Genomic DNA, 27,893 nt, shown 5'->3' on the forward strand with positions numbered 1-27,893 from the left:
TAACCCTCTATAGAAGCTTTTTTTTTTTTTTTTTTTTTTTTTATGGACATGAGTACCTGGAATTCCAAGGCTGATCTATGGTACGTATAAATAAATCTGTTTGTCATACCAGTAAACAAGACAAAAGCATGCAATGAATCTAGAAAGCGTTTTTATTATCACAGAATCACAGAATATTTCTGTTATTACAATACTAAATACAAACAGAAGGAAATCAAATACAACATTATATTTTTCATTGTTTGCTCTCTGACTCAGCAGAAAAATATATACGTGAAAAAACACCAATTATAAGAGGATTGTCAGCAGTATTCATAAATACAAACAAACTCAATAACCTGTGCTATCCAGATACCAGGGCTGACGAAACGAATATATGTTAGAATTTAAGAAAATATTTCTATTAATCTGTACACAGTTTAAGGGTTATAAGTATAAAATATAAATAATTATTTCAAGATGAATTTTACTTTGAAGTTTCTTAATCCTGTATCAATACATTTTAGAACTCTGCCTGATATTTTGGTTATCTAAAAAGAGAGCAGTTAGCAGCTTTGGGATACATGTCTTGTGCATAACTCCTAAAGTTATGCATGGTTATTTGGTGATTTGGTTACTATGCCTCCCTGAGAACATAGGTTTCACAAGCTTCACTTTTAGAAAAAAAGAATTCAGGTTAAGGAAAAAAAATGGGAAAGATAAAGTTACATGTGAAGGGGGAATAATGAAAGTGACTAAATACATTCATTCAATTTTTTTGCATTTTATTATATGTTCTGTACCATTGTATTTTCCTATTTCAAAATTGTCCTTTCTAAAAGAAAACAGATTTCTAGATGAATAATGGAAATACCTTTTTCAAATGATATTATAGTTCCCTTATTTCTGAGTCATGTACCTCTTCAAAAATCAGAACCTTGGCACCTAAACCACAATGCTAGTTTGATATTAAAAAGAAGTATTTTCAAAACATTTAAGCAATTTCTTGCTCAATCATGACTTCACAAAATGTAAACACTTTTGAAACTAAAATGTATGTATTTTTTTGCTCTAAGGAATTAAAGGGCTGCCAAATCTACATGTATTAAAACAAAAAAACAAAAAAAAAAAAAAAGAGACTCATATGTAAATAAGTTAGGGAAGTCCCAATAGTTGTGCATCGTTCATAACTCAATGTGAATTTCACACTGAGCATATCATCATTGAAAATAAAAATAAAATTTTTGTTCATACCACTGCTTTGTTTGTATTTACTGTATTAAAACTTCAATTACTTGTTTGAGCATCGTTGGCAGAGACCAGACTACCGCACACCACATCTGATTTTGCAGGTCAGTTGACCTTCAGGCTCCCAACTTCTTTGAAAACAGTGAAATTCAATGAATACCATGTGTGACAGTGCAATCTGTTCCAAGCAGTGATTTCTAATAGCATACAGAATTGTCATCCTAAAAGTTATTAGTATAACAAATTTTCATTTGCTTTACTTTCAAAAGGACTAGACAGCTATACATACATAAAACAGTATGAGGAAAGTACATGTGAGATGCAGGTTATATATTTGGAATAGCTAATCATACATTTATTTCTTTATTAGTTTAATTCCTTATACTTCTATAGGTTATGCATTTAAAAGTATTGTAGTATGTAGAATGGATAACCAACTTATGACACTCTAACAGAAACTAAGAAGTTCTTTTGCAGACAAGGGTTTCTTCAAACATTTTGGGTTTTCAGTCTGTGGTTGTCATGTAACTGAACATCAGTTATACAAATACAATTCTTTGACTAAAAAAATAATGTTTTGATAAGCTTCTTTACTGCTTCTTCTGGATCTAGGGAATAATCAGGATGGTTAGAAAGAAAACAGGTTCAAACAAAGTATTTGATAAACAGTGTAAAGTTAATCAAATTAAGTATTTGACAAATACTTAACTAGTGCTACTCTTATACTGCAATACTGTTGCATACTGATAGGGAGAGCCATCAACCAAATAGATAACGTAAAAATAAAAGGGTTTCTCACACTTTTCCCCAAAGATTGCTTTAGAAATAGGCATTAGGGGTATAATCTCAGCTCCACCGAAGTTACTGAAGCACTGTAGATGACCATTTTTTTTTATAATTTCAGCATATAGAGCTTGGACTATCCTGCTCCAAAATTATTATTATTATTATTAGTTTTCTCATTCATTTCTTTAAGGAGCAGACTCTCACATTACTGTTCTAGAGTATTTACACCCATGTATATGTGCTTCCAAATTAAATGCTCTAGCAGCCTAAAGAATATTCAGACAAAAAAAAAAAAAAAAAAAAAAAAAAAAAAACAACCTCTAAGTCTCTGGTGTCCTTTGTTAAGGGTACTCTGTCCCCAGCCAGATTTCACAAGCATTTCCATTCCATCCTTCCCAGCATTCGCAGTTTCCACAGTTACAAACACCATTGCCTAGAACAGAATGAATAAAGAATGAATAAAGGGCAATTACCATTATTGAAATGTGCTACATCAGAATGTGTTTTATGAGGAGGAAAAAGCCATGTTAAAGGAGGTGCATTGTTCCTTTATTATTCCCCCAACTTTTTTTTTTACTTTTTTTTTTTTCTTTTTTTTTTTTGTGGAAGGAAGCAATTATTCCACCATTGCATTAAGAAGCCACCTCAAACCCTCAAACCCACATTTACATGTAATTAATAGGCATTCTCTCAATAATGCCATCAGCAGAATTGCAAATATTGTAATTATGCCACTGCTATTTGCACCCAGCTGTTGAGGCTCGCTGTTTCACACTGTATGTTGAGGTACAAGAAGAAACAAAAAAAATTTTTAATGATGACACAGAGATAAAATGTTACAAACAGAATATTAACAAAAATATCCCTTTGAACCTGAAAAACTTTAGACCTAAATTCTCAGAAGTGTTATACAAATATTATCAAGCTCTCTATTAGATGAAAAATGCATTGGTACTGTTTTGCAAAGGGGAAACATTAAGTACTGAGACCCATATTTTGATGTTATTTCAATAATTTTCATGACTCCTGGATGTTCAGCTGGAGAGCTCTACAGACTGGGTTTCTGATGTGAGATGCTCTTCCTACCGACTCTATGAAGATCTGTGAATGCCCACTGCCACTACGAATCAGGCTTTTGTTGCTTCTGTACTGGCTACATGGCCCAGAAAAGGACCCTTGCTAATTGGACTAGCTGGGACACCACATTTGTGAACACAGTTTACTACTGTCAGCCTGACTCTAACCATCTCACAGATTTCCTCCACAGCTAATAATTGCTCAGCAAAGATTTTCTAAAATTAAGATCTGTAACAGGAAGCAGCGAGCAAGTTAATTTAACAATTCCCTTGTTACTGCCTGTCACCAGATTTGTCATGAGTGTTTGCTGGCAGCCTGCCCAATTTTATTTGCATCTGCCACCTGAATACTTGGACAATGTTAGGATGACACCACTTTAATCACTGGCCATCACGTCATAAGAAAACTGTCAGGTATTTCACCCTCTCACTGAGAACTGTCTGATTGAAGGAATATCCCCTAACCAATGCCTCTATGCCTCTCACCTACCAAAGATCATCAGCCGAGCGAATGTTTTCTGTGACATACATGTATTACACACATAGAAAATCCAGCACAAGAGCAAAAGTTAAAGAAATCTTATGATGACAATGCTGCCACTAAAAGTTCTTTGTCAAAGAAGAGTCAATTGTAGTCTACTACAATGGAAACTGTGGATAGATTTCATAGCTGTTGTACTTATTTTAATTCATACTCAGACTTTCAAATGTTGATTTGAAATCTTAAGTTGATTATCACACTGCATGAAGAAACAATTACAGTGTGTTTGAATAACCCACAAATGCACTTCCTCCATCAGTGGAGAAAGAAGATGGGCTTTGTCTAACAATTTCCATCAGTGCTGTTTGTTTCTTAGAGCAATTAAGTGTTAGCCCGTACTGCACCTGTGCAAATGAGACCATCATGTTTGTCACAGTCTCTGTCATCACATTCACAGAAATCGCCCGAAATGTACCATTCCTGTGGTGAACAGATGCACTTTCCACAGTGGCAGGAACCTGAAATCACAAAGATTATTACTCACAGTCAAAGAGCACTGTCATTTTCAGGCTAGAAAATAACATCCCCAGACATGCGTGCACACACGCACACACACATGCACAAAATTGCTACCTAAGAAGCTATTGTATAAAAGAAAATAATCAAGCTAAAAGCTTTTTGAATAAAAGGATTCTTTCAAAGTCACCATGAGTATGGCAGGACGTTCCTCCTAATGCTTTCATTCTGCTTTTTCACTTAATCAGGACTCACACTTTGAAGCTTTCCTTTGGTTTCCGAGACCTACAATCAGGGCCAGTCTTCCCAGAAACTTTTTTTTTTTTATGTGTGTTTTTTTTTTTCTTTCTTTTTTGACTAGAAAAAGCTCAAATTGTCCTTGACCCACTGTTACTGAAGGCAATAAAATCATACCAAGAAGAAAATGGCCCTCCACATCTAATGCCCTTAGGGATGTGCCTACAAAAGACCCAAAGTCTACCATTTAGACCCAAAAAATCTTCAACATCACAAATTACGCTGCTCCACCTCCTATGGAATAACTAAATATTTTCTCCAGGTCAGGAAGTGTTTGTCCACATAGTTATGGTTCAGCTGTTTGCTTATTCCTGCAGAGTACCCCAATGCCTGTTGTTGGGATAAACTGTTCTCCTCCTCTCCAGGGATGTCAGGTTGCATCTCCCCAAGCAAAGCAGGGACTCTGTGGTGACATTTGGGTAACACCACCCATAACCCACCAAGAAGTGGGGTAGAACCAGAAACCTCCCTTTAAGGAAAAACTCAAGAGACATCCCTATCTTCAGGAGAAGGTTCATGGCTCTGAATCCTGAAAAAGGGCAGTTGCCCCTGGACAATCATAAGTTGAGAAGTCTATAGTTTCAGAAGGGTCTGAGAGAGGCTTTTCTGCAACTATAAATGCCACTGGTTATTTCCTCCTGTCTGACTGCAACATTTGCCTGAAGAAAGCTGGCTTTTATGAAGCCCATCCTCAGCTGCTGGAACCTCCTTCTCTATACAGAGTTCAGATACTTAAATGCCAAGGTGAGGAGCTTAGCAAAAAATCCTTTGAGCAAAAATTCTTTTGTGGACCTAGCTCTAAAAGGATGTTACAGCACACAGCAAAACAAAACTATACAAAAAGCTCTAAAAAAAGAAACCCACCCCAAATAAATGATAACAAAGAATACATTTGCAGCTTTCAGTTACGGGAAGTGGAGTTTAAAGTGACCAAAGAAGCTGTTGACCTTTAACAGGATATACTTATAAATGAGTTAGATGCTGTTGAAAATCACACCTTTTTGCAATATTTCCAGAATGATTACAGCACAAAGACACCAATTTCTTTAATGCATGATTAAAAAAAATATAGAGAGATGTTGATTCTGTCAGAACATAACTTAAACAGAATGCATGGGTTACTTAATAGGGGCTAAGACACCTTTCCATTCCTTTCACTGACCTCTGAATAAAATCCAAACCCAAATGTGGATTTGTCGACGTCAAACAATTTTCCCAGTTTTTTCCATAAGCGCTAAAGTCTCTCTGATCAATGAAACTTAATTCTTTAAAACTTTGGAGCAGCCTCAGCAGAGTATCTATTTTTTTCATTAAAATTTAACTCATTTATTCAGTTTATTGTAAGTTGACAAAAATTAACTCAATGCCTACTTTTAGAGAACTGTTTTAACCTGGAACATGTAAACTTACAGTGGAAGAACTAATGATTGGAACATTTGGGAATGGGCATATTTGGTTAAGTATTTTTTCTGTGGGTTCAGTGTGTATTGCTTACTGTGCCATCAGCATAGAAAATATTGACATTCCTTATAATAATAAAAAATGACATTACACAAATAGGCAATGGAGAATTGCATATATATTGCATGGCCACTCTATAGAAGCTACACTAAGACATACTTGAGAGTCATCAAAGCAGATATCCCTGTTTATAAAAGCTAAAAGGTACTGACAGCCGAAAATAGTGATGAATAGTATGAGAGTTTTAGTGAAATTAAAATAGTTAGTAAAATCATGGCATTGTAAGAAACCTGAAGTGATTCTGCATAAGCAAACACTGATGGATGTTCACAATGTTTTAAAACTATTTTGCAGAAGATACAGGAAATTTAATGCCAAATCAAGCAAGAAAGATCAGGCTTCACAACGTAAAATCTGTTAGGGAGAATGAATGTATCAAGTCTTTTCCCTGAACAGGGCATGCTGCTCTGGGAGCCTCCTCAGTTTAATTAAAACGAGTCTAATGAGTTGCGGGGTGTTCCCTGGGATGCCGGCCAGATCCTCTTGGATGAGATTTGGCTCATTACTTAGCCTGCGTGTCCTGCACCATTACAGTAGCCATCTGCAGCCCTACATTTACTGCCAGGGAGGCAGCAGTATAGTGGGTGTTGCTGTTTTCCTTGGGAAGAGCTTTTACTACAGGTGGCACAGTCAGTAAGCCAAGATTCTGAAAACAGCCTAGGAATGTGGATGTCCAACTTTGCTTATATTTACAGAGTGTAATTTTCTACAAGTGTGCAGCAGTTACCTGCTGAAAACCATGACTCCTTAGACAATTAAAACCAACACAGAAACTCAAGCTCCCTCAATCCATTATAGCACTTGCATACCTTGGCTAGGTTTCCAGCAAAGATGGAAATAACAAACACTGCATTCTCATTAGTGCACAGGTTCTGAATTCTCTGTTATTGGACCAGTAATTATTGCTTAATGCACTGAAACAGGAAGAACCATTTTTTATTTTTGGCCTCTAGACATTGCCAGTCACACTAGCTATGAACAACATTTTAAAGTATGGGCACCCAGTAAGACATATGTTCCAGGCATATTTAAGCATCAAGAATAGATATACCTAAATAATAAATAATACATAATAAATAATAATTAATAATAATAATAATAATAATAATGATAGACAGAAAAAAAGTTTTGAGAAATTTGTCTGTCTTTGCCTGTAATCCCCTTCCTGCTCAGAGAAGATGCATGAGGTAGCAGTCTCCTCCTCACAACTGAATCCTTATGGCTATGAAAGTGCCGCCCGCTTTAGCCTACCACAGCTGGAAAGTTGAAGTAGGTTTGGGATCCCACCCAAAGGTGGAAAAGTGCCCAGTAACCCTTATTTAGGTGGACTAGATCAACCCTTCCATTCACTAAATGCCTCTCCTGTCCTCCACAGGAAACACAGGCACCATCAATAAAGGAAACAGATTGCTCCCCAAGTCTGAAGTACTGAAGGAAAAAAAAATCAGTGCCTAACATTAGAACTTGTCTAAGCACTGCAATTTGCCTCTTGCATGTTCATTGGCTACATACCACTGCAAATTATCTTCCATAGATACTCCTCTGCTGGAGCAGGCACTTGCATATGCCCAGCTGTTTCCACAATAAAGTTGTTCTAGCATCTCATTTGGCAAAACTATGTTACATTGACTGTCCTGAGGGACACTTTCCATCACACTGGAAGCTTTGCTGTGCTTAGAGGCCAAAGAAACTTAAGAAAAAAATCCCACCAGTGTTCATGAATATGGATTTAGGGCCAGGTTTGCAATTCCCATGATTCAACAGTGCACTAAAACAGTAGAGAACCTGGGCCTTTGGAGCCTCCATTCTTGCAGCCAAGTTTAAAAGCACTGTTTGCATGCAGCTGGGCATAACTTAGAGCAATTTTCAGACTGCTCCAGCCTACATCAGTGACCAGATCCCAAACCACTCCCCAGGCAGCCTAGCAAACAGGGAGAAAAAAATCCTTGATGTCTCTGCAAATTCCTACCAGATGATCTGCTACCACAGCCTCAAGTTTATTTTGTAGCCCTGATATATATGCTCAAAGTTACTTGCTGACAGAGCAAAACCCACGGGCTGGAAAAAATAGCTCCAAGCCATCCTTACAGAAAGATGGCAGATAGATAATACAAATATTTTAAATTTCAAGATCATTTTTCATGTTTACATTTATTTAGAATCCAATATGGTGTATTTTATTGATTTTAAGCATGTTTGCTCACCTTCATGGTTTATACAAAGATTCGAAAGGAGACCAAGGCTATGAAGAGAAAAGTTAGCTTCTGCAGTAAAATGGAGTAACTCCCATTCTCCGGTAAGTCAGTATTCTATTTCATATACACTTATTTAAAGATAGCCATATCTTCTGGAAGCAACAGAGCAACAGTGCAACTTCCTCAGTTTCTATGGCTTTGCACCAGCTGTAGGAAAACCAAATGAAATGGTGCATTGGGGGGAATTCTGACAAGTAATAAAACAGATGGAAGAAGGTCAGGCTGAAAACCCCATATACATTTCCTTTGCATGGAAATAAAAGTTACCAGAAGGGACAACTGGAAATCTGCCTGATGTAGAAGGTTCCTACTTGTTTTTTCCAGCTTGCAGGTAAGATAATATCTTCCCCATGCAATGGATATATGGGCAGAGGAAATGTCACATCCATGTCCAGGTGCATTCTATCCTCCAAATACTCCCACCACCTATTTTCTGTCTCTTCACTTTTAGACCTTTTATATAAAAAACAGATAGCTTGCACCATGGGGGAGCGAAAAAACCCTCTTTCCAGTAATGCAATGTCCAAGCTTGAAAGACTGCAAGGTAAAAATCTCAGAGAACAATTTCAGTTAATTATGAATATTTTCTAAATTTTATTTATCCCTCTGGCATTTTCTTTTATAACTGAACCGAAGCTGATGCAACCATCTGAATAAAAAGCAGAAAATGAGAGAGTCTGTGGGGCTCTGTCATGGAGGCTGACAATGTCTACCCCTCTTTTGCTGCTGTGCTGCGGGAGGGAGGTTAACCATATCAAATGTTGCTGCTAAACACACTCCCCCACTTACTGTTGTCTGAGATATTAGATTTGCCATCTTGTCCACCACAGTGTTATCCTGTCCCTCTGATTGAATGGAGCACCAACATTTAGATTATAATGTACAGCTGCTCGACACAGAGCGTCAGATAAACACATACAGGAAATTATCTGCTATTAACAAATTGCATAGGAGACCAACACTTTTAAGCATGCACGGCTGTGGTGGGTGTTGACAAAATGGATGTAAGTGCATTACAGAGCTGAATGTAACATCCTTTTAATAAAATGTGCCTTTTAAAGAAAGGGTTACTAAACAACAACCCACTGCCACACACATTAGTCTGCCAGAATGTGATCATTTTCTTCTGCCAGGGCACTGCCATAGGGTAGCTCAGCTGCAAGTTCTTACCTTTCCCCGAGCATAATACACCATCCTCTGACTCGCAAAGACTTCTGCTCTCCTCTTCTGTCATGTTGCATTTCCTTGAATGCTGGCAAAGCTTTCCAAACCACCCATTCTGGCAAATGCATCGGCCGCAGGAGCAGATGCCATGGCCTGTAATGACACCAAGGTAGGTTATGAGTAAAACAAGCAGAAAACAGTGACATACTGAATAGCATAGGTATGGCTCACCGCCTCCAGATCTTTTTCCATTTCTTTCCTACATGCTGAAAATCTTCCCTCATCCTGAAAGCTAAGCATCAACTCAGCATTATAGGATACTCCATAATCCACAACCTACTGAAGACAGACACAACCCCTTCCCTCCCATGTCTTTTATTCTGCAGCCCCATATTGAAATCTCAATTGCATATACCATGCTATCACCTGAAGAAGCAGACCCCAGCTCAGGGCTGACTGAAGTGCAGCACACAGCAGAGCAGACAAGGGCTGTAAAAGCTGCAATCTCCTCCAGCAGCCCATTACTGCTGGTTATCTGCTGTAGTGAGTGGAGCGGCTGATGTGCAAAGTCTGGACTCAGCATACTCTGCAATTACTATAGATTAACTCATGCAGAAATCTGATGGAGGATGAAGATCATTACACCAGGCTCTTGTGCACTTTCTAAAACTGGCTGTACCTAAAACCAGGGACCCTACAAATAGTTGCTCTCACCACCCTAACGAAATCCTGTTTCTCTTCTGCATCTCTTCTACACATACCCCTATCTCAGCTCAGAAGTTTAAAAAAAGTTTGCCACTTTCAATCCTGATACTGTAATGAAATACTGAGGAAGAAGCAAGGAGGAGGAAGAGACCAGAGCATCCTCCAGATCATATAACTGTATGGCACCAAGGAAGGCCTTTGAAGAAGAAGGCAGATACAACTACTAGGTGGGCACAGATAGACTTCAATTCCCAAACTGAGACAAGAAGCCTGAGTGAGAGGGAAAGTGGACAAGCAGAAGAAAAATATAGTAATGAGGACAGCTCTCAAAAGGTGCTTAATAACAAGGGGGGAATGAGGGTGAAATGAAAGGACAGAAAGAAAAGAGGGACTAGAAAACAAAACATAGAATGGAGGGTAACTGGACAGAAATAGATTGTGAAATCATAGTGGAAGAAGAAGTGGTAATGACAAGTGAGGGAAAAGCCAAAGAAACCCTAGAACATCATTCAAATACAGAGCCTAGATGGTATAATTGATTTAAGGAAAAAATATAGATAGATAGATAGATAGATAGATAGATAGATAGATAGATAGATAGATTTTTTGAGACTTATTTGTTTGAAGGGAAAAAAAAATGTCAAATACTAAACTAAGGTGAAAAGCTAGAAGAAGGAAAAAATATCAGCAAATGCAGACAGTACAGAAATGTAAAATGGGAAAAAGAAGAAATGTCTCCCAACCAGCATTTCACTTTTCAACACAGATTTGTATTTCTCTGGAAAAATAAAATAAAATAAATCCTTAGCTGTTCAGTTTGCTGGGCTTAAAAGAAGCAAATTATATATACCACTGACTTTTGTCCTATCCCACCAGTTATGTAGGGCAACGGGAGTGGAAATGAAGGAACTGAGATAATCTGGGAGCTGGGAAGAAAGGAAAAAGCAAAAAGCAATAGGAGTATCTGGCAAAGCACTGAGCTGTAGGATGCAAAGAAGCAAACCAGCAATTTACTTTTCTGATTTGTGTTCTTCTGGTGAGGCAACACTGCAACTTGACTTTGTAAACCAGGAGGCGGTACTGATAGCAGTGCAAAAGAGAGACAAATCTTGTAGTTGCAGCAAGTGGAATTCATTAAGGTTTTACTGATAGCCAAATACTTCACTAATTTAAAATAGAAAATACTGGAACCTCCAAAATCTTGGAGCTGTTCATATTTACAGCCATGTAAATGTCATTTTCATAGCCCAGATTGTGTATTGATTGCTCCTTATTTCTTTGGTCTGCTTACCTACAGAAATGTAAATGCTCAGTAACAATGACACAGCTTTATTATGAGAGTATTCTAGCCCACTTTTGCAACTGACATTCAGGAATTAAAAATTTACATATATGCATTTAACATATATCAAATACTATACATCGATAGCTATTAATAATAGACACTTGATGCTACTTTAGCTTCTGTGTTGGACTGGGAAACAACATCTATACCACAAACCAAAACACAAGACGAAGAAAACAAGCAGACATAATTTCCCATATGTTGCTTCCAGTTAGATGGCATACAATGGTCTACAAAAACTTACTATGGATAAGCTACTGTCAGAGCATTTTTATCTGCCTTGTTAATTCTTTTCTTAGCAACATACAGATTAGATTTAAGAATACATCAATTACTGAAGAGCAAAATGCTCAACTTGATTTAGGTGTTGGAAAATTATTTATGGAGATAGAAATACTTGTACTCATTTTAGCAAAGAATAGTAAGAAATCCATGCTTATTTAACCAAGGAAATAATTTTGCTTCATTCTTCTACAGTCATTATGATTTAAAGTATGCACAGAATGGTCATGTCTGTAAAGCCTTCATGCAAGTCAAATAAAAAGGTAACAAATAATCCATTAATTTTCAGCAAATAAAACTTAAAATAATTCCCCACAATTTCCCACATAACATTTAAATGCTTTTTTTTTTTTTTTTTTTTTTTTTTGGGTTTGACCCTCCCTTCTAGAGCCAGCTGGAACTGGCTGTGCACAACGCGGGGCAGCTTCTCATCTCACAGAGACCACTGTGCAATCACTACACCCAGTACAACCATATAAATCCCCAAAGCATAAAAAACTCTTTTGTCTTGAGGAGTGTAATTTACTCAAATAATATTTACTATATTATGAGGTGAGATGAGATGTGAGGTGAGGTGAGATGAGACAATGCTGGAATTACTGGAACAGGAATCATCAAAGACTTATCTACATCTCTCTCAATTAGATTTTCTCTCTACAATATATTCAGATGTCTCCTCCGACTTATTTGCAAATCTTTCAAGATGTTGGGCTTCCATTTCTGGTGGAAGAAGAAACCAAAGGGCAATAGTTTTCACTATTATGATGCTCTCTCTGTAGCCCCTGCTGCAAGCTTCCACCCTGCCCTGCTAGGTCCATTGCTACCCATGTCCAAAGGCACTGAGGCCAACTTTAGTCTGTCCTGGCTGCATGACCTACATCTTCATACTGAAATTTTGTGAGACCTAATGGGCAGAGCCTGGGGGTGCTGCTGAGTGGTATATTTGCAGCCAGGAGACCCAGGCTGAACCATCAGTGCTACAGTGGAGTGGAGGCTGAGGCTTGTGGCAGCTCCTCAGGACTGTGGGGTCTCTGTGGAAGCCGTGGCAGCTGGCCTGTCCCCTCCTGGATGATGCCAGCTCAGGCAGCTGCAGCTCTTTGGGGGCCTGATGATCCACCTGGGTAGTGAGCATGCAAGTGCTTAGCCCAATGCTTGTTAATTCCTCACTGTCTTCCGCATATGCTAGCCTGTAAATAACTGCTTTATTTGGTCCAGTTATGTATATCTTACTTGCAGACAGTCTTTGCATTTGTCTAAAGATGGCTGAACAAGCCAATGAAAAAAAAAGGGCCAAAACATCATAACCATTGCTTTCAGTGAAATTCAATATTCAAATTATTTTGAAAGTGTCCCAGTTTCATTCCAATGAATCTCAGACTCTCAAAATAATGAACAACAGCAACAAAAAGCATGTAAGGTCCTTTTAGATCTGAAGATAATTCTCTTCATGGAGGAGTTTCAAATTCAAGAATACAGCAATCACAGAAAAAGCAAAGGACAAAAGGAAAATCTCTAATTGGATGTGTAAAGTTCAGCCCAACTGAACTGGCTAACATGATGAAATACTGATTTAACTGTTCAGATCAAACAGATTTACTGGAAAGTGTTGGTCTATCATCAATTCAGACTTAACATAAAACACAAATTAAAATCACAAACAAGTTGCATACTGCAATGGCTCTGAGACTATAAATCTTCATTCATAAAAATCAGTGTTAATGAACATTTAAATATGTAATAAGAATGTTTTAAACATTAATCTTCAGTAGAAAAAATAAGACTGATAGTGAGGCAAAGGAGAGGAAAAGATCATATTAAAAAACCTGTCACTTTTTTTAGAATTATCAATAAATCCAATAACCACAAGATTTAAATGTGAAAGATGAATGCAGCGACAAAAAAAAAAAAAAGCTTAGACAGATTACTAGCAGAGGTAATTGGTAACCCCGATTGACCCAAATCAACTTAGACATTGAAATGAGTTATTTCTTACCATGCTTAGAAAGAAAATTGTATGGCTGCGGGGAACTTCAGTTCCAGAGAACACATGCAGTCAACTCCAAATGTTGTCAGACTCCACTAACTCTACTAGTTAGGAATGAGAAGTCTGTACAGCCAAAGCAAGAATGATGAAATAGATATCAACGAATATAAATAAAAATTTGGTTCTTTGGTTCTGAATAAAACTGACATAATAAAAACCAAAGAGATGCCAAAAAAATAATAACTGGATGAATAACAGATTTTAAAAGTGTTTTAGGAATATGAAAAATCTCAGCAGAATGCAAAATCCTCGATTTAGAATGAAACAGTAAATGAAACAAATATTTCTCAATATATTTAAATATAAACAGGATCTTTTTTTTTTATTACCCAAGAATAGTAAAGTATTTTCCATTATATTATTAACATAAAAGAATATTAAAAATCTTCTGTTGGGAGAAGTATTTCTAACCTGCCTGCATATACTAAAAGAGTTGATTTAAAAAAAAGTACTTGATCACTTTTATTTTTATTGAATCTTGGAATGCCAGGAGAATGCCAGGAGACTGGAACAGCTGTGACAACTACAGTCAGAGAAACCTAACAAAAATCTGAAACAAAATACTGATTGTCTATTATTTTCATAATAGTTTGCTTAGTGTTGTCCAAGTCTAGTAAAGGTGGACTGTAGCTCCAGCTTGAGGAACGCAACAGACAGGTAACTCAACAGAAACATCCAGTGGAATGCTGCAGTGAAAAGATCTAATGCAATCCCCATATGCATGTAAGAGGAGAGAACTGAGTTGGAACAGAAGTGAGTAGAAACATTTAGAGCACTGATGAGATGGAAACTCACTGTGATAATCCATATTTCAAGAGATTTTGAAAAACTTGGAAAAGACCCAAAAAAGTTCCAAAGAAAGAATTCAAAAGGCAGAGAAAATGGCTTGTTGAAAGACCTTCAAAGATTTGTATCTGTAGCCTGGGAAGAAGAAAAAAAAAAAAAAACAAACCTACCACAGAAAGACAAAGCAAGAACTAGAGAGAAAAGCTGATACTGGCAAATTCATCTCAGAAATGAAACAGCAGTTACACCAGGATGATCATTATTGGAACAAACTTATTTGTGATGTTGACATAGGCTGCCCATCTCTTAGTCTTCAGAGCACAGATGGATGCCCTTCTCAGAGACAGGCTTTAGCTGCACAAAGTACACAGACTTCAACAGAAGCGAAACCTGTGTATAGTGTAATGGCTGTAGTCTAATGACTCTGTATAGTCTAATATATAAAGTTCAACGTATAAGCCCCTTTTGGCCTTTGTGAATTAGTATCTATTAGTCAACTTAAATACTGATGCATTAGCAATTTATTTATTGCTCATTTCAACAGTAAGATTCAATTAGAAAGCTTATTCCAATCCTAAATCATGTTTTATGCTGTCTTAAAAGCTGAACAAGCTAAATTCTCTATGCATCTATGTGAAGTCTCACCTACACGAATGTCTGTGTGACCAGGACAGAAATCTGTAGTACATTTAAAAGAAAAAATATGAAATACTGAGCCAAGTAAAACCAACTGAATTTAATACAGAATACACCATGCACATTAGTACATGCACTGGCTACCTTTTGAATATATTTGTTGTTGCCCCTGGATGTGCCTCAGAGCTAGGATGATGCAGTTAAGAGCAAGGACATAGGCTTTGAATCGCTGACTCTCTACTTAGTGTTACCATATGGTCATTTGTACTTCCTTTTTTCAGCACCAGTTTTACCCTCTAAGCATGTGTTTGATTTTTTTTTTCCCCAAGAGAATCATCAGCATTCATTTTTCAGTAACAAACGTCATCAAAATCTCTACTAAATAGCATAAAAATTCTAGTGAATTTTGTAACAAAGACTGGTACTTCAGATTTCTCAATCAAGAGAACTTAGTCCCCTGCTCTGAAGAGTTTACTATTGAAAAGATGGGGAAGAAAAAAAATAATGTTATTTGCACACAACAGGAACCAAAGAGAAATTATGAGTTCAGTTCAGATGCCTAGCACCATTTGACATAGCCTAAAATATCAAGGATTTCCTCATGGCAACTACACAGGTCTCCCTGTGTCCTTGTAGAGCCACACTGGAGTCAGGTAGGATAACTCTGGGCATTGGAAATCATACATAGTACCTGTGTTTGGAAAATTGAAGGCTTTCAACTGCCCCATATAGTCTGTGAAATTCATAGTAGTCAGGAGTTGAATTCTTATTTCTGAACTTTCAGACCCGCCAGTTTCAAAAGCTGTCTGTGGTTGGAAGATAGGCTGGTATCATTTTTTCTTTCCTATTTGGTGTTCCTAAGCATTTTAGCTGTACTATGTCCTATATACTTCTGTTACCGTGAAGCAGTATTACTGCAAGAAATGAGGAAATTGTCTAACAGCAACTGCACTATAGTATTAAAAGTTAGCTTTGCTTAATGAAGCATATCATTAATCATAGTTTTCTCATTTTTATGGTTATGGCCTTACTGGTCTCCTAAGAACATGCCATCTGAAAATGTCATGTTTCTGCCTCACTGCACAGATGAGAGAATAAATGTCATTCATGATTTCTGCAGTATGGACCTAGAAACCTTCATTAAAAATAATTAACCATTTTTGTAGTATATCTTTACCATATAATAATGCATAGTTATCTTCCAAAAAAGGAAGTCAGCATGTAGTCTGAATCAAATTACTTAGCCTGGCTCAATAGTAATGAAAAACTTATATTCAAAGAAGCATGGCAATCAGGGGCAATACCAGCCTTTTGAGAGGCAGTTCCTCCATTGCATGTCCTGGTAATGATTATGTGATCCTACAATCCTTCACTAATTTTAAGAACATGGTGTGAAAGTTTGTGTCTGTTGCAAAACTTTAAAACAGAAAGCTGGCAATTGTGGCTTTAAGTATATGTAGACTTTGTAAATCACAGGTGTTCCCTTGTTCTCTATCAATACATAGACTACTCTTAGAAATTTAAGATTGTTGTAAATGAATGAAAATGTTTAGGTAACCACCAGAAGAAACACCAGAATGAGGTTAAAAGCATGACCCCCACTGACAGCCAATAGCACATTCATAGCAGAAAAACCGATGAATGTATTATTTTGTCAAGACCACAAGGCCTTTACTCTAGTAAGAGCATGTCGTGATGACTCGATGTGAGCAGAAGACTGTGCTCAACAAAAAAAGATGTCAAAGCAGCACATAGTATATGTCATTCTTTTCCTTTTGAGCCCAACAGGAGCAATATTGTCCTAGGAATGTGAAGACAACAAGCACCAGACTTGCCTAAAACTTAAGGAAGTAAAAGTAAGCAAAAACCTCAGTCAAGAGAATGGGTTCTAAAGCATATAAAAGACATGTCTAAAGACCATCAGCTTGTTGACAGTCAAGAAGAAAAGACCTAGCAAGGACTTGATAGCAGGTGGCTCTTGTTCATTTTCTGCATCACACTCAAGTGATCCTGGACAAACATTTAAATCCAGACGTTTTGGTGCATGCAAGTATGTGAGCATGAGGGTGTGAGATAATTAAATCAATGAGAGAATGTGTCTGAGTGGTGAAAATTAATTTACTTGGGGATTTTTTAAATACATGTATATATATATAACTTCTTCCATAAAGCCTCATGTAGAGTTTTGCTTCACTGATTTCCTAATCTTAGAGGAGAAAGAGATGGGAAAGCAGACCTGAGTGAAGTGCTATTTATTACCTCAGCATTTTCTCCAAAGCACAGAGCAGCTCCTCCACTTTTACAAGGCTCCAAACTACAACCAGAATCCCTAACTAATGAGCCTAAATGCATTGGTAAAAACAAACAAAGAAGATAGCTGCATTTACTCTTTGATGTGACAGGATGTGACATGCCAGTTATTTCATTACCCAATGTTATCACTGTATTTTGATGTGCAGTGGCCAAAACAAAGAGTTAAGAAATCATCAAAGTCAATTTGCTTACTTGAAAACATATATATTAGACTTCCCAAGGTATTCTATTGCCACCAGGCAAATATTTAACCTACCAGAGTGACCAGGGGTTTAGTTGTTTCTTAGTGTGAATGACAGTACAAACTTCGATGACTGAATATGAAAAGGTCTCATCAAAGATGATTACCTAATTGGTGGCCCAGTATATAAAACACAGACAGAAATACTGACACCAAACAGTATGGCAGCAACCCTAGAGCTATGTAAAGGTTTTGCTATGAGTTATAAGCTTCAATCTTTGCTAAACACCCCAGTAAAGCTTGTGTGGAGCTTCAACCAATATTTTTTTTTCTCATTTTCATCATAGGATTATTAAGCAGCACAATCTTGCACCTACTGGTAGCACATGGAGGACCCTGAAAGGCTTCTGTTTGTTTCCTTCAGTAGACGATGCTTTATTATGACAAGAATTCACAGCAAGGCCAATAACGATCCAAAGAACAAATCAAAATAAATGGAGTTCAGGGCTTTATCAGATCAATTTCAAATTGATCTTTACTGTTGTCCTGAATTCTTATTGCCTGCCTACCCTCAGTCCTGAAAGTGAGCAGAACATGTAGAAAAACAGTCAGCTCAATGAGGTGGAGCAGCCAGCAGTGATATCACTGAAAAACATTACTGGACACAGTAGGGGAACAAATGACTCTTGTAAGCTCAGGACACATCTTCAGCTTGTAGCACAGCCATAACCTCAGAGGAGCGAAAGAAGTATCTCTCACCAGGACACAGGATATGCAAAGATTAAGCATTGTGTATATCAGTGACACAGCTGTGCCAAGAAAGAACTCATGCTGGCATACCTGTGATTCTCCAGTCATTTACATGTATGTGCTGCTGTTGGCACCAAAAGAATTTAATTTGCACATGAAAATATCAGAAACTGCGTAAAGTCAAAGAAAATACGATGTAAAATATTTCTGAGAATCAGCAGTGCAATACATCAGGGCAAATCTTACATCATGGAAAGAAACTGAACTCCAGGGAACAGGTCCTTAGGTAGGTAGAACACACCAATCTCAAAAAAAAAAAAAAAAAAAAAAAAAAAAAAAAAAAAAAAAAAGATGCATGAGAGACCTGCTCCAGACATAGAATATTAAGTCTCTGCAGAGGCATGGACAAAGGAAGGGGAATCTGTATGTTTTATCAGAAGGCTGTGGAATCTGTGCTGAGTCCTCGTGAAACTTCTGTCTTTGTGGAGAAGCAATGTCTCTATTCCTGGTACTGCAGTGATGGGCAGCTGAATTTTTAAGTGAATGACTCACTACAATCATGCAGAAACATGGTAATAAGGTCTCAATCAGTTGTACCCTAATTTATCATATCCTTCGCCTCATGTCTTTCTACTGTTGCATGGACAGCTGGTCTGGAAAGCAAGCTATTAATCAATCTCTGCTGGTCAGAGGAGGCCAGTAACAATTCTTATCCAAATGATTTAGGTTGTCATTCACATTTCTCATTTCAGCATGCATTTTATTTTGAAACACTGGTCCTCTTTCTGTGTACTTACAGGCACTCAATGCTCACTGTCAGACTCTGCACAGTCAGAGTCCAGCTTCTAATTCTCTGCAGCCAGAGTTACTACCAAGGGCTTATGGCCTGACAGTAATTGCCTAGGTAGTGACAGTGGTAGAAAAATAATAATGTAAAGAGAAGAAGGAAAGAGGAAGGAATAAGCAGTTCAGCCAGAGATTTAAGATGCTCAGGCTGAGATGAAGATTGGTAAATACAAAAGGAAGAGAGAGAGGTTTGTGCCATTAACACAAAATTAGTGGGGGTTCTTTAAATAGATAAATTGTGAAATGGGCACGAACACAAGGCTAGAATTTCCTAAAAGCGAGGAGATGAGAAATACCATATATCTAAAAAAACATTCAAAATGTTTTCAGAAATGATAGTTAAGCAAAATATCTGATAATTCGGATAAAAGGGCAGTGCTGAAACTCTCGGTCACATCAGATACTGTGAGGAGCTGAAGAGGGTAACAATGAAAGACATTCCTACATTTCATCAGAAACCGAGCGAAGAGAAATTTCAGTGAAAAGACAGAATGGAAGCTGAAATCACAGAAAATGAATAAGGAGTAAAAAGTTTATCTTATGAGTCTGAAGGTGAGGGATTTCAATTCTTAAATGGTGAGTTGAAGAGAAAGCTGCAATCAGTGGGGACTCTCTGAAGATAATGCACATGTAGACATTCCTGTACTTACACCTAAATAGGTGTTCCCTCAAGTGCTAGAAATTTAAGGAAGTGGTAAGAAAATAAATTACTGGAGTAGAGGGGTGGCCTTTTGGGCAGATGGATCAGAAGCACAGATATAAGGGCTTTGGATCTGCCAGTAGTTTAAAAAAATATATATAAAAAAAAAAAAAATGAGAGAGAAAGAGAGAGAAAAGAAGAGAAAAGGGAAATTAAATGAAGAGCACACTCTACTGAACTCCAGCAGCCATGAGAATGAAAATTGCTATATGGAAAGGAACTGTGTGATTAGTAAGACATATATGTTTGTTAATTTGAATCTTGGCACTCTTCACATGGAAAAGCCAGACAAGCACAAATAAATACTTGTGTGGCCTGAAACAGAAACAGGGGAAGAGGGGAAAACATTCTCTGCTGAAAAAAAATGAAAGCAGATATAATCATATATAACCATGATATAGGAACATGCTTCAAAGAGTAAACTACAATCAAATGTAGAATAAGCTAAAAACAATTTGATATTTTAAAATACAATAGATAGAGCAGAAAGTAAAATGCCAAGAATATGAAAAAAATGATCTGCCAATTATTTACCACTGTAATCCCAACAGATCTACCACAAAAGTCCAACAATATTTAGAGGGCAACATTAGCAGCAGTGTGGCTTCTAATTAGGAAGACTAAAACTCTAGACACCAGCTGCACCTCATTTTGTTCAGTTAGCTGCAGGTAAGAAAAAATTCTCTGGTCTCTCTTGAGGCATTTCAGGGGTTACCTCCAATCTTGGTGGATTTAATCATCATCTTGTGTTGTGCTTACTTCTCTCCCTTTACTTACAAAAGAGCCTGGGACAATAGGAGTCCTGATATGGTGCATATTCTATGTTTTTTTTGGGGGGGAAAAAGAATAAGGAATAAACTCAGCTCCGTAGAAAAGGAAAGTCACAGGCTTGGCCTTCTGAAGTCCTGTCAATGCAGGGTGTGCACTGCAATTTCAAGCAGGACACAATCTCTTGAGTTGTGTTTTCCCATATAACTTTTCAACCACATATTATCATTATTAATTAAACTATCAGCTTGAATAAAAGTGAAGGAGTTGATCTTAAGACTACATTTGATTTGTAATTTCATGAGCTAGTTTTCCTTTCTATTCGTTATTTCAAAATTAGGAAAATAAATTTTAAGTGTATTATTTTGTAAATTAATTAATTAGTTTCTGTCATTGCCACTGGACAATGCTGTTTAGACTAAAGCAGAGACTTTATTCAGGTAATAGTGTGAATTAGGGTGTCTCCTACACAGTAAAAAATGGACACTAGCTCAAGTGTTGAGCTGATTATCATTTCAGTGTGAGGCCCTGTATCCAACAGTAAAAGTTAAAATTATCACTGTGCCCTTCCTAATAAGGAACAATGGAATTTTTGTCTGTAATTTCCAAAATGTGCTATTTAATTAGATTAAACATTGTTATTGAATAGTGTAAAATATGAATGACATAAATGGAACGGATATTTTTAATCATGGAAGATGATGAATTTTGGTTTCTAGCTACTTAACTTATAACCAATATGACCTAGCTTTTCAGTGCTTTTATCTGCTTTTATGTCCTTTGAACAAAATTAAATTTCAAATTATTCTTCTTCTACACACTCATATTATTGAATTACGTTGAATATTATAAACTATTATTACTGTTGGTTAGAGACTTTAACAAGAGTTTTTCCATTCTGCTTGGCAGAGCCCTTGAAGAAATATTCCCTGTAGTCAGAATTTATATGTACACAAGGATTATGAAGCAATATGACTTTTTCTTACATAGAAATAAGAAATATAATAAAATGTGTCAGGTTTCATACTGACTACTTTGTTAATATTATGAATATTTCAAAAATAAAGCCAATAAAATATAGAAAGATATTTTATCTTTCTATTTAGAATTTTATCTTTCTATTTAGAATTTAGGACAAATACAACTCATTTGTTTTTAAATACTATATGATAGGTATGCATTTACATGTCTAAAAATAACTTGAAATATTTTTTAATACCAACATTCATTACTGAAAAATCAACAAGTGAGGTTTTTACTGTCAACACTAAAATAAACCATCTGCATATACATGTACAGTGGCAATATATCTCAAGCATTAAATTCTTCTGTAATATATTCTACTTTTTAAGAAAATAGAAATATCACTGTTACTGAATATGAAATATTCAAATGTATTGCTGGTCATTATTAATACAACATAATAAATCAACTATACTAAGTGCAAAAGAAAAATTACCTAATTTTTCCAAGTTTCCATTTAAGCATCTTTATTCTTTAAAGAACACTGATGGAAGCTGACATATACTACAACACTTACATATATGTTATTAGCAGGATCTAGTCTACTTCCCTCTGAGTGCTTCTGAAGTTTTTAAAATAAATATTCACTAACATTCAATATACACAGGGCTTGTTTCTTACAAAAATCTATAATCCATTATAACTGATCAATGATGTCAATGTCTTATAGTGCCATTATGTTATGAAATCAAGGGAAATATAAAGTTATAAACTGCCAAGATTTATATTAATTATATTATATTGAGTGAATGCATACCCCCACAGACTTCGCCATCTGCACTTTCACACTGCCGATCATCACATTCGCAGTTTTTACCATGAACTCTGTTGTCTCCTGGAGGGAAACAAGTGCATTGGCCACATTCACATTTCCCTGTAATAACAAACAAATGTCTATGAGTCACAACTGCAGTGAAACAACTGAAATAATACAACAAACTTATTCCATAGTCTACCTCCCAAAGACAAAGTATAACTCTGTATTAATTAAAGTATCCATATAAGCCCTAAAACAAAACAAACAACAACAACAAAACACCACTATCCCTCTTCCATGGCAACCAGAAGCAAAATATATCATTGTCACATCCTGATGAAAACAGCAACAATAAGCAGTCATTGACATTGTATCTGTTTCATATCTTAACTTTGCATAACAGAGCAATGCCACATGTTTAACTGCATAATTAACCTCTGTAATTGATCTAAAATATTTAGCACAAACCTCAGAAACTCCTAATGAATTTGATTAGAATTAAATCATTCATGCACAGGACAAAGATGCAGTCTACTTTATTCATGTAGAATCATAGCTCTTTAAATACTCTCTCAGGCATTTGGAAAAAAAAAAATCTATGATTTTTCTTTTCCAGACTTGATGAAATAGAAGTAGAAAGCACAACCTCTGTCATAGTCCCCCCTCCCATCAATCTGTTCACAGGAGAAATCTACAGAGTTTAAAAGGGGAACAGATTCAGCAAGACCCACAGATTTTCTTCACCGAAGCTCTCAGAGCAGTCAGAGCTAAATGGTTAGATATCAAAATAAATATATATATATAAAATTAAGGACAATCTTAAATTACACAAATACAAGGAAGACTTAAGGTAATGTTGGTTTTGTTCCTTCCTAACTTCTAAGTTTGACTGCATATTTGTAAATTCTTTTAACATGATGCTACTACATGTTTAAGAATACACAAAATATGACACAAGGCAGGGACCAAAATAGCAAATTTGATAGGCTTGATAAGAGATAACATATGCAAAAATAGGATCACCTATAGGAGACATGCATTGGGTACAGAAACAGCTTTTTCTCTGGATCTATTCTATCCATACCATCAGTGTGACTCAGCACAGGTCTGGGACACAGGTCTGCAGAACCCAAACTTACAGTAGCAGCAAGTATTGATCCAAAACAAAAAGCCCTCTAAGCACAGCCTTTCATTATGTATCCAAACAGTTCATCATGGGCATTACTTTTTTTCAGGATTTGCTGAAATATTTTGCCCAATGAAAAAGTACTGTTAAGAAGAACCTTAATGGAGCTTTTCTAACTGTAGGCTTTGTGACAATAAAACCTTTTAGGTCAACATACAACCAGATCATTGTTACTCCATATTTTGTCAGCTTATAAATTAAATTTGTTACAATTCTTTTTCAACAAAGTCAGTCTAATTAAATCAGATTGTATCATTGCTGGACAAAATTTCCAGCTTATTTTATAGCTGCCTTGCTCTTCATCTTTCCAAGCATTAATGTTCATTGCATTTTCAAGCTGAAATTGTATGTGCCAGGATGCAGTCTAGAAGAATGCTTTACGATTATCTAAAGTGTTGTAATCTTAAAAAAAAAAAAAAAAAAAAAATGCTGATTGAATTAATAGCAAATGCTTCATGAAACCTTTATAATATACATTACTCTAAAATGATGTTGCATTGGCAATTGTTTGAAGATATTAGTTCCAGAAAGAAACATTATAGGAAGTTCATAAGTTCACCTACTATATCATGAAATACACTTGTATTTGGTAATCGTCGACATTTAAAATAGAATTGTATAAAGAATGATTGATATTATTTGCATGCATTGCCTAAGCTATAATTATTTGCTAAGGAAACCTACATTAGTAACTGCTACAAAATAGCTCCTTAACACTTATACATATACAGAGACTTTTAATGTGTCCAACTTGTCACTGTTTGGGGATCTCAGTCTCTTTATATCCATCCATCTTAGACATCCTGGCTTCTTCTACAACAATGTCACATCACCAAGTGTCCCAAAGCACAGTCAGCTGCCCCTAGGCAGATAGGTACCTGGTGAACAGGACCCATCTGTTGTGAAGACTATAAAAATAAACAAAAGAACTGTCTTGAACTGGTGACAAGGAGGATGCCTGAAGGACAATAAAATCAGTTTAAGCAAGTTGTTTTGAAGAGAGGAGTCAGCAGAGATGGAAAATCCTCCAGAGGGATGAGCAAAGGAAGGTTCTGTAATGAGGCTCCTGCATGTTCTGTAATTAAGCATTACCTTCTGTAATATGTAATTTAGTAAGTGAGAATGACTTGAGAGACCAGTGTTTGGGCACTTGCACTGGCATGGGATCAGATTCCTCTCAGTCCCTGCTGCAATTAATATTTATTTGTTTTTGTTCATGTGCAACAGTTTCACTGGGGAAAACCTGAGGAATATCCCACCTACAGGCAGATAGGGCACATTTTTGTCATGTATGAGATACAAGCTCAGTTTGCCTTTTCAAAATTGAAGGGGATTTACTTTCTCACTTCTCTCATCTTAGCTAATGAATAAAACACCAACATTCAAACAGGCCAAGTTCCTTGTTGGTACTTGTGCCTCACATTTTCTTTTGGCTAGCTTTCCACAGAGTTTAGGGTATGATTTAGATCATCTGGCTGTGGATCTCAGCAGAGCTGGTTGTTTCTTGAAAATGGACAGAAACCTCAGTTAGCTAGTGCTCTGGAAAAGAATTTCCCTGAGCTATTTCTCTGCTCTGAAATACTCACAGATACAGTCATAATAGCTGAGTACACTGCTCAAAGTGGTACTCAAATTATTTCTTCACAGTTCCTTTTCCAAATATGACAAAGACAGCACAAGGAACATGAGAAGGGAATTTAGTGGTGGCAGTAAATAACTGCAACTTTGTACTGACTTAAAAAGTATGTTTTCCTCCAAAAGTACTGAGATTTTGGTTAGATCATCTAAGGTGGGCACATTCTAGAGGTAATTCAGCAGAGGATTTAAATCCATTTTGCTTCTGAACGCCTAACTAAATGAGATGCAGCAACTGTAAAATTCAAAGGCTGAGTTTATCGCCATATAGATAAACACAAAAAATTAATATCATTCTGTAACAATAAATTTCAGGTTTCTTCCCTGGGAAATGCAGAAGATGTCTGAAGGGTGAGTTTGTTTCAGCCATACCTTGCTACCTTGTCAAATGTGTCTGCTACTGAAATAATAGAAGCCACACCTTATTCTGCAACCTTATTCTCTTGGTTATTGTGTTAAAATACCATACAAATTCAGTCGTTCAAAAGTAATTTGAAGCTCACATTATACTGAAGAGGGATCAGCACTTCACTAAACACACCCTTTCTTTGTCTGGAATAATAGGTTTACCATAGCAACCTGATTATAGAGGGAAAGCTACTGCCAAACACATCCTAAATTCTCTTTAAATTCCAGGGCATACAGAAACAATTAAACACATGAGGGCTATAATATTCATCACCTTTTCAACTGTCTGAGCGAGAGCTACACTTTATGAGTAAAGAGAAACAAGTTCACCTCAGACATTTAATAGCAACTGGCTTCCTCTCCTCACTAAACAGGGACAGTAAATTTCCTCGTCTGATGACTTCAGATGAAGGTAGCTTTACGATGGATGTTGTATTAGCTATTAGTATTGAAAAGCTTTACCTACTTATTGCAATGCAAGATTCTAAAAATAGAATAATTATACAAGACATTTATTTGTCTACAGTCTTAACATTTCCTCTCACTCTGTTCTGCCATTGATGTCAATAGGAGTCTTAATTTATTACTGCTAATTGTTATTACTTGAAGATTGAAAAAAGACCAGCTTAGGGCTTTTTGTTGTTGTTGTTTATAAAGGGAATTAAAATGCCACATCTCATTAAAACACATGCGTGTTAGGTAGCTGGCTCCAGAATTTTAAAAATCTGGGCCCTAAGCATTTAGCTTTTGATTTTATTCATCATTTACTATAGTAGTTTTTCATTTCTTTGTCCAACATTTATGAAAGCATAGCTAAAGTAAACAGTGCCTTAGACTTACATTAAATCTGCTGCCATGCAAATTGCTGTGACACTAGCTGCTTGCATTAAAACCAATTCCGAGCTTCCTACATGGACTGACTGAAAGTCTCTTTTATACAGATAATTTTTATTTTAAAGCACTGCACTAGAAGTATATAACTTGTGTAATAAAACATTTTTACTCTGTTATTGCCAGGAAAAGCATCAGGAAGAAGCAGCAATAGCTTTCAATGTAAAAATAAATACAAAATATAATAAAATGTACTTCATTGTCTTTTCCTATCTATAACTCTAAAGCATAAATGATCTTTCTATGCATGGTGCTGATTTTTTATCTTCTAAATGAAAACAAATAAAGTTTTGTTTGTTTGTTTTTCTCTTATGTGTAAGGAATACAGTACCAAACTGCAGCACTAGCCTTCAGCACAAGCTGAGATTGTGCTGAAAGCAAACCAGGTTCATCAGCACCTAGGAAGGATGGTGTTTCACACTAGTGATGAACAGAAGGCAGTGTTCCTTCAGGAAGGACTTTTCTGCCCCATGGCTGTCCCAGGTTTAACATCTGAAAACACTAACTAACAGAAAACACAATTTATTTGTTATCAAGCAATCTCGGGCAATGAGCAGCTTTATTGCTGCTGTGTCTTTGTTGTCATCAGAATCCATTTCATGCTGGACAGGAGCAGTTGATCCAAAATAATGTTGATAAATGGCAAATTAGAGAAAGGGGGGTGGCAAGATTTGCACAGATGATCGCAAAGTTTCAGGGGACATGCTGGGTGGGGAGAAGCAAATATGACAAGGAAGTATATAGATAGAATATAGCAGCTTCAGTTAAGCAAAAGGAAAACTCACTGACTGGCAGAGTCAAAAGACTGCCAAAGAGAATAAATGGTACAGCAAATGAGTACAAAAAATGCAACACTTGCCAAAAATAGTGTGGACAATCTCATCATACCCTGCTCAGTCTGAAGCGTTAAGAGCAAGTGTAATCCAGTTGAGTTTAATTGATGTGGAGAAATGCATAAACTCAAACAGAAAACAGTGGACACACAGTTTATTTAGCATCTCCCATTCCCAAAGTAGTCTGCAATGGCTTCCCATACCTATAATGGCTTTTCATTAAAATAAATAAATAAATAAATAATTGTTCATATAAAAAAATGTAATGCCTAAAAAAAAAATAGCAATGCTTTATAGTTTTCTTCACATTGCTGGGGTATACTAATGCTTTCTCTTATGCTAAACAATAGAGATGACTTGAGGAACTGTTAGTTTACTACAAATTTAGCTCAGTTATGACATAGATGGTTGCCATATAGTCAATTGACACAGAATATGTAGAGATTAGAGGAGGGCTTAATATTTCATTATAAAGAGTAAT

The 27,893-nt window shown here is 36.4% G+C and overlaps 1 protein-coding gene across 1 annotated transcript in view; it reads right to left on the minus strand.

Moving 5' to 3' along the window:
* Positions 1–253: 253 nt before the first annotated feature.
* The window catches only part of ITGBL1 (integrin subunit beta like 1), a 147,663-nt gene continuing 120,023 nt past the window's right edge, over positions 254–27,893 (minus strand). Inside the window, exons 8-12 of the mRNA XM_032202893.1 lie at positions 22,460–22,576; positions 9,330–9,476; positions 3,975–4,088; positions 2,332–2,446; positions 254–1,835 (exon numbers count right to left, since the gene is read on the minus strand). Coding sequence (XP_032058784.1) covers positions 2,355–2,446; positions 3,975–4,088; positions 9,330–9,476; positions 22,460–22,576 — 470 coding nt within the window. The 3' untranslated portion in view covers positions 254–1,835; positions 2,332–2,354. The remainder of the gene's footprint in view (positions 1,836–2,331; positions 2,447–3,974; positions 4,089–9,329; positions 9,477–22,459; positions 22,577–27,893) is intronic.

The sequence above is a fragment of the Aythya fuligula genome, chromosome 1 (assembly GCF_009819795.1).
Source record: "Aythya fuligula isolate bAytFul2 chromosome 1, bAytFul2.pri, whole genome shotgun sequence".
Taxonomy (NCBI): Eukaryota; Metazoa; Chordata; class Aves; order Anseriformes; family Anatidae; genus Aythya; species Aythya fuligula.